General features: G+C 37.5%; 2 protein-coding genes across 2 annotated transcripts in view; one reads left to right on the top strand and one right to left on the bottom strand.

The window, feature by feature from the left end:
• Nucleotides 1-2,008, bottom strand: part of LOC108626085 (clavesin-1) — a 5,349-nt gene extending 3,341 nt beyond the window's left edge. Inside the window, exon 1 of the mRNA XM_018026522.2 lies at nt 1,753-2,008. Coding sequence (XP_017882011.1) covers nt 1,753-1,876 — 124 coding nt within the window. The 5' untranslated portion in view covers nt 1,877-2,008. The remainder of the gene's footprint in view (nt 1-1,752) is intronic.
• Nucleotides 2,009-4,847: 2,839 nt separating this feature from the next.
• Nucleotides 4,848-7,278, top strand: Tmem18 (transmembrane protein 18). Its single transcript, XM_018026495.2, has 5 exons — nt 4,848-5,177; nt 6,041-6,158; nt 6,221-6,275; nt 6,336-6,429; nt 6,501-7,278. The coding sequence occupies exons 1-5, from the start codon at nt 5,121-5,123 to the stop codon at nt 6,636-6,638; spliced, it is 462 nt and encodes a 153-aa protein (XP_017881984.1). The 5' UTR covers nt 4,848-5,120; the 3' UTR covers nt 6,639-7,278.
• Nucleotides 7,279-7,652: the final 374 nt, after the last annotated feature.

Genomic DNA, 7,652 nt, shown 5'->3' with positions numbered 1-7,652 from the left:
TTTGCTAACTTCGTGGCATAATATAATCATTATCGAATATCATAATCGACCAAAAAGGTGCATAAATCCAGTTTTAACACCTTCTTAAAGGCGTTATTTCCTTTATTGGAAAGCCTCCTACGCCAGTGCAGATACTTTATCTCGATTCTCTGTGAAGGGTCAAGGTCCGTCGCGGTATCAACGGATTTTAAATCAATCGCCTTATCAGCGGATCTCGATCATTTACAACGGCGTGCTCGCAAATTGTTTACGCCCCCGATTGTTAACGTTACAAGAGAGACGAACAAGAAAACGCGGTTAGATAAAGTCGTATCAAGAAAGCTAGTGACCTCAAGAGCTTTTGTTCTTTATTTTCAGTTAAACGGGAACGAGATGTCATTGCACTGATCTTGTAGTCTTCCTACGTTCACTATCAATTCCTCTTTCTAACTACCTCCATTATTATAATATAATCATCCTCTGTAAACAGAAGATTTTATAATAAAGATAATACAAATTAAATCACAGTTCTTTCGCACTATTTGCTCAACTAATTTGATGTGGCGTAATTGCAGTTTCATGAATGGAGTCGGTCGTAAAACACAGTCTTTTTTTCCCGGCGTCGCGACGGTAATTAAATTTCAATTGGAGTCACGTAACATTTTTATTTCCACGGTTAAGAAAAGTATTTACGAACCGAGAAAATCCGGTGGTACACGCCTGTAGCGTGCATATTGTTATGGAAATGCGGTGTCACGAGCGATTCAGGCTGAATAGGCGACGTCGAAACGTCGAAAATTCGAAACGTGAATTTTGAGGATCACGTGAACGATGTCTTTTCTCTGACTCGGAATCGTTGCGGAACGCTTTGAAAGCGATATAAATTATCGACAGCGTGAGTAACTGCGAGGAACAGAGATACGAGTAACGAGACGCAGCATGATTCTGACTGATTTTCGAATAGTAAAAATATTCAGCGAAAAAATGTCAAATGTTTTTAAAACTGTCTCGAGCGACGTCGACGTACGTAGAATCGATTTGATAAAACACAGATATAGATTTATCATCGATTGACAAACATCCTATTGATATAAATGATACACTCTATTGTTAAAATGAGTTCGCTTTAGTTTTCCAAAACATGTGAAACATCAAGGAATTATCTTCTCTTTTAATTAGAGCATTTCTGCTGGTTATTGTGAAAGTGGATTAAATAAGAAAAGCAGGATTTTCACTTGTATTATGTTACATCAATTTATAATATATTTCCAATGTCAGAGAACAACTTTTGTCTATATGATCGTTTAACTTCGACCACTTTAACAATAACAAAATTAGCAAAACCATCAAATTGATCATTTCCTCGTGCACATTTTTCCAATCGATCCAAGATCCTTGATGTACATATCTAATATGTGTGTGTATTGAAATAAATATACAATTTTTACGTGAGACACGAACCGTACAATTAAATACATGATTGTTCTTTCGAAAATTGGAGCAGAAACGAACAATTTTCATTCATGAACAGGCGTTAAACCGAGACGAAGTTATCTCTAATGATACCGGCCTGAACTCTCCACATGGTAAATAAGATTACATAGCAAAGTTCACGAAAGCTCACTCTTTTAAGGTAGACATAGACTAAATAGAACATTTGCTTAACAGAATATCGATAGAAATCCCGCGAACCGATCAGTTCTCGTAATACAATAGCATTCGTTCATTACGTTAGTAAACGCTCTAGCCTGTGTCCACCTTATAACGACTCACCAGCGAGCAGCTCCTTCAATTTAGCGAGGCCGGTCTTCACATTCTCTTCGGTTTCCCTTAACTCCTTCTTAGCAATGGCCAAAACGGCCGGCCCTGGTGGCTGAAGTTGTAATTCGAAAGCCATCGTTCTGTTGTAATATTACTCCACGGAAAACTTGCGACGATCGTTTAAGCGACGCGTACTACCGATGAAACGATCCTCGCACCAGGACGAGCACAATATATCTGTGACCCGCGACATATCTCGCACGGGTAGAAGGAGCCCTCCTCTTGTCCACCATCTCTTCGTCAATCTTTGACCGCTCAAAGTCCAACCGCGGACGCAGTTCGATTCCGTGACTGCTCCGCAAAGCCGATTTCGTTCCGTGCCGTACGGACCGAAAGATGAGACACGCGTCAGCCGCGCCTCGCGCTGATAAAACTGTCATCCGGAAGAACCACACGCGAGCGACGACGACTCATCGATTTGATAAGGTGTCGATAACGACGTCGATCGTTCCTCCCTGTGGCTACTGTGGTCCCCAATCCTTCGATGTTTTGAATCCGGAAGGTAAGAAGATCAGAAACATTTTTCCATTTTTTAATCTACACCTATCGTAATTTTTCTGTGATTAGAATCCTATAAAATATCTAAGGGTTGTTCAAAGGTTTACTATGTTCACTTTTAAACTCGTTTTTCTGTAAATTATTATGTATTCACTGACGATGAAAGTGATCTATATTCCACGTGTAATGGATTTTAGCGCTGGGTAATATATCATTGTTCTTTTCTTTTTCCCCTTTTTCATGAACAAGAATAAAAAAAGATGCAATTCCAGTCATGTAAAATGTAACATACATTACCATTTCCTGACTACTTTAAGACAATAACAAGGGAAATAAAATCAACCTGCATATTCTCTTTTATGCAAATCTATTTTTAGTTGGCTGCTGTGAAATAACAAAACACAAGATTTATGGTATCGCTTAATACATGCATGTTTTATTATATGATACGACAGTGTCATAAATACATAGAACACAAACGCATAAGATACGAAATTGATCGTTATTTTATAACATACATTTAATACATAATAAAACACGACATTTATCACGTTATTTAATAATAATTATAGAAAAATGCAGTGAACTTTAGAAATGTAGCTATGCGAGTGAGTTATTGAATACGTATGCCAGTAATGTATCCCTGCTTAATGTCTAGAGAAATCGTTTTGCTGTTTCAGTTTTGTTTATTAAAATACAAGATACGGCGAGCACGTAGTGAGCAATGTTATTTTCGCTCTCGCTTCATACGCGCAATTCTTTGTTCTTTGTTTCAAAGCAAAGAAAGCAAAGATTCCTCTCGCACGTACAGACAAATTCTTTTTAAAGAGAAATTGATTAACATCACGAATCCGTTTGATATCTATATACGAAAATTGTCAGCGATTTAATATAATTTAAAAAATTTGATGACGTTGTTAGATTTCATTTTTTTCATCATATTCCTCGTGACTCCTCTGTCAAAAACCAATTATTTAATTTGTCATTTAAAAAATAATTAAAAACTGTATTTTTTATTGTACGATAATTAATTTCTTATTCAGTCAGGGTTTAACATGGGTGCTAAATCTTCGTATGCTTTAAAGTCAAGATACAGTCTTATCACCGATTTCGTTAACATTTGCGAAACATGTCGAGAGTAAAGAAAAAATTATCAAATTACTCGACAGCGGATTGAAAAATTTCACATCGTCATTCAATTTGGTTGAAATATTCGCTTCCTCGATCCGTTCGCATCGCGTAGCTCAGTAACACACTCTCGTTGAGATAGTAGCGCGATTAAAGTCCAGAATGTATAATAATTCCTCTGACTCAAAAAGTGACTTCGCAGTGCACTCGATAATAACCGCACCGTTATGCTCATGCTGCGAGTTCGTGAAAACACCTACGCGGGGGAATCGCGATCCAAGGTCGCCGAAGTGACTAACTCGGGCAAAGATTTTCATGTTGCAATCGTCCATCGAAAACAAGATATTATTATTATATTCTATTCATACATTCACGCGCAGCGATCGCGATTAGATAATGAAAATCGACACTTTGCAAACTTCTATCCGATGTTACATTAATAATTTCGACGTTACTTCAATCATTATCGAGAAATATGACAGTCATTGAATGGAACACATCTCGTCGCGATGAAAATGAATAGTTAATGCATTATTATTGTTTATTTCTTCTTGAAAATGCAGACTTTTATAAATTACTAACAATGAACTGACCTTTGATTCAGATTAACTCTAATCGCGTTATAAATTTAGCTTTATCTTAGATAGATTGTTTAAGGAAAAAACGAATAGGAATTGTCACAGCATTTTAATCTTATATCTTAACCCTTAACGCTCCAACTTTTAATTGTGAATATCGACCGGCAACTCCAAATTATTCTCATCATACTTCGACTTGCAAGTTTTCAAGTATCAAATTTTAAATACTACAATTATATTTATATTATTTTATATTAATTATAATTTAATATAATAATAAAAATAAAATAATAATAAAAAGAGCAATATTTATATTAATTATAATTGAGTAGCTTGGGAGGTGCTTGAGAAACACACTTGGATCGTTAACTGTTACTACTATGACTTAATACTTGGCCATTCTTTAGACATTATAGCTTTTTACTGAGATACGAGTGGAATTAAAAGGAAATTGCATAGGATTTTTTTTGTATCTGACAACTACAACTTTCGTCGGAATATTTGCAATGAACATTTTTCTTGATTATTCTTCGACAAAACATTTAAAGGACACAAAGTAGGATAGGTTTGCTTCCTATTTCTTACTTAGGTAACGATACATATATTCTAGAGGGTGTAAAAAATTGCAGACTAGTAATCTCTCCTCGGTCTTGATATTTCATCGCGCGGGCAATTTTGAATTGAAGCGCTTCGATATCTCGTTGACAATCGATTTCGTTTTCGCTCTTTTTACTTCTCGAACGAAACACCAGGTGTCACCACCTCCCGGCACGATAGATCCTCTGTCTTCGAGTCGACAAACATGCGTGTGACCCTGTTTAGAGTAAAAAAACGCGCGCGCGCGCGTGTGCACGCGAAAAAGACGGATAGCAGTGCAAAAGAAGACACCAGGTTCTCCTGCTTCTGTGATATTTGTTTTCCCTGTGTGCGCCGCCGTGAATGATTCACGATCCGCTATACGGATTATACGCGGTTCACCAGCGGGTGAGTGTCGCACGTTACTTTCGCCTGGGAAGTTCGAAGTAAGGGAGGTTGCAGTGCTAAACTGCGGCCCGAATCTCTTTCGCGGTGCAGTCCTCTCTCGCCGCCGGGTAGTTTCGTCACAGGGCACCAACGATGGAGGAGGACCAAACGAAGTCTCCCATCGACGGTATTCTACCGTTTCTACAGAGTGTGAGTGCTAATCCTATGAAACGATTCGTTGCGCCTGCAATTTCATCCACGCCTTGTTTGCTCCAACCGGCCACTCCGTCACCTTTCGATTATCTTTCTTTTTTTAATCACGACCCATCAGGACGTTGCTTTCTCTCCTAACCACTCTCGTTTTCGATGACCGGCGAAAACACGTAATTGACATTTCGTCGTCACTTACTCTAGGAATGTTCTATGAGACAGCAATATCCGAGGCAGGAGATGAACGTGTATTTACACCTCTGTTAAACAGGTGTTTAATTATGTATGTATAGCTATGAAAACATGACGTAAAACTTATTTGATCGACGGTGGGTTTTACGCTTGTAAAAGAGTTAAAATTAGATGCGGATCTCCTCGTTCCGATAGACTTCCTCTGTGATTACGCCGATTTATCATTTTACGTTTGTCTGTCGATTTATCATTGAACGTCTGTCTGTGTCGTGACACTTCACGTATGCGTGCATCCTATACTTACGATACGCATAGGCTTCTTTGCGACACAGAGAATCCATAAAAAGTATCGGATCAAAATGGACATTTATTTTTGGTACACGCATCGTCGCCGTTATTTTTTCATTGCTTCTCTACCTCTTTCCCTCACCGTGGTACTATAAATCGATTCGTATATGATTTGGCAGTATTTCAAATACAGACGATCGACTCGAATTACGTACGCAGAATACGTTATGCGGTATACGATGCAAAAAATAGTATGGCGTATGAATTCATTTATACGCGGCATTAAATTGCACGTGTTCCCCTTTTTGTTGACATTTCACTCGCTGGCCGCGTACAGTACATATTACGTAACGGAAAAATAATTGGCATTGAATTTGTTTCAGATCGAATGGAGGGATCCATGGCTTGCATTATTATTGACTTTCCATATTGCTATCACGATGACTGCGTTAATGACAAGAAATCATGCCAATTTTCAAATTATGTTATTCCTCGCTCTATGTAAGTGTGAATTTAATCAATGGCTGTTTGTCACGCTGAAATTAATTATTCTCATGTTTCAGTGCTTCTGGTATATTTTTCTGAAAGCATCAACGAGGTTGCTGCATCTAATTGGATGTAAGTATTCCAGAATTACAAAAAATTGATGTATATCATTAATCAATTGCTTTTCTATAGGTTGTTCTCAAGGCAGCAGTATTTCGACTCGAACGGTCTTTTCATTTCTGTGGTATTCTCAGTGCCTATTTTGATGAATTGTATGATTATGATTGTAAGTAGGTAGAGACTTATATAAAGCATACGTGCAGTCGATCCAATATCATTCCTCTTCGTTACCTTCAGGCTAGTTGGCTTTACCAATCCAGCCAATTAATGACCAGCTTAAAGAGGGCCCAATTAAGACAACAGGCAAGGAACAGAGAAATTGAAGAAGAATCTGTAAATGCGAATGGGACAACTGTGAGGAAGAAGGAAGAGTAATTTTTCTAGTCCAGTGACAGCGAACGAGATATGAAAATGTACATTTCTATGAAACGAGCGTCGTTCTTCCAATACCGTGGTATATAACGGCATTATACATATTCAGCAGAGATTGAAAACGATAATGGTGACAGTCATTACCGTAACGCCGTGCTGATACTGAAGTCGACTAAATATTAATTCCACGACCGCTAGACTGCAAATCCGATCTCGTACCGCTTTCCGAATTTGTTGTGGAAACAAAAGAACGGAATGACGTGCGACGTTGCAAAATTACGACTCAAGAGAGACGATATTGTTATCTTACATTAAGGTACATTCCGGCGATTCTCTATTTTTATTTTTAATCATCACGCGAATCATCGCTCTCGATCTATCACAAATGTACTTATTACGATATTATTGCTTGTTACAAGTGTTAAGAGGAACGGCATAATCAGATGTTAAAGGCACTATGCACGCCTGTTGTGTGAACGTTGCGTGAATGAATAATACGAATCAGAAACGCGATTTTAATCAAAGAGTATTATAAATATTTTCGACATTTCTGTATTGTGTATTCGTATACATGTGTTTCTTGCCGTCATAATATTTAATGCGTGACTACTCAGTTTAAGTAATAAATGAAAATTTCTTAAAACTGACTGCCTTTTATTTAATCCCAATTCCTTTCTGTATACATATATCGATCTTATGGCAAGGTGTCATGAATGGGATGCTGTTTTCATTAAATAGACTTCTTTATTTTATAATAAGTGTTCGGACATCTCGCTGGTTCGACCATTCAGTTGATGCCATTTAACGAAGAGTTCATTTAATTACTTTACGATAAGCTTGTTCGTAAATCTGATTGCTTTCACTATTCAATACACTGTTTAAGGATGTATTGGCTATACAGTCAATCCCAAAAGTTTATGCACTTTAGAAACGCATTTTTTAAAAAGAAATCAGACGTCGGAAGAACAATGCTAATAATAAACAACAAAAAAAACTTTTCGATTTTTCCGAGATTTT

The sequence above is a fragment of the Ceratina calcarata genome, unplaced genomic scaffold (genome assembly GCF_001652005.2).
Source record: "Ceratina calcarata isolate Rehan_Ccalc_2016 unplaced genomic scaffold, ASM165200v1 scaffold120.2, whole genome shotgun sequence".
In the NCBI taxonomy this organism is placed as follows: Eukaryota; Metazoa; Arthropoda; class Insecta; order Hymenoptera; family Apidae; genus Ceratina; species Ceratina calcarata.
Note: the sequence above shows the minus strand (reverse complement) of the source record. Positions and strands in the feature narration are given on the sequence as shown.

Bases quoted from the DNA above. Each gene is read 5' to 3' on its own strand.
- Tmem18 (XM_018026495.2), top strand. From the start codon at position 5,121: ATGGAGGAGGACCAAACGAAGTCTCCCATCGACGGTATTCTACCGTTT. The intron at 5,178-6,040 runs GTGAGTGCTAAT...AATTTGTTTCAG, and splicing joins TTCTACCGTTTCTACAGAGT to ATCGAATGGAGGGATCCATG. The intron at 6,276-6,335 runs GTAAGTATTCCA...GCTTTTCTATAG, and splicing joins GTTGCTGCATCTAATTGGAT to GTTGTTCTCAAGGCAGCAGT.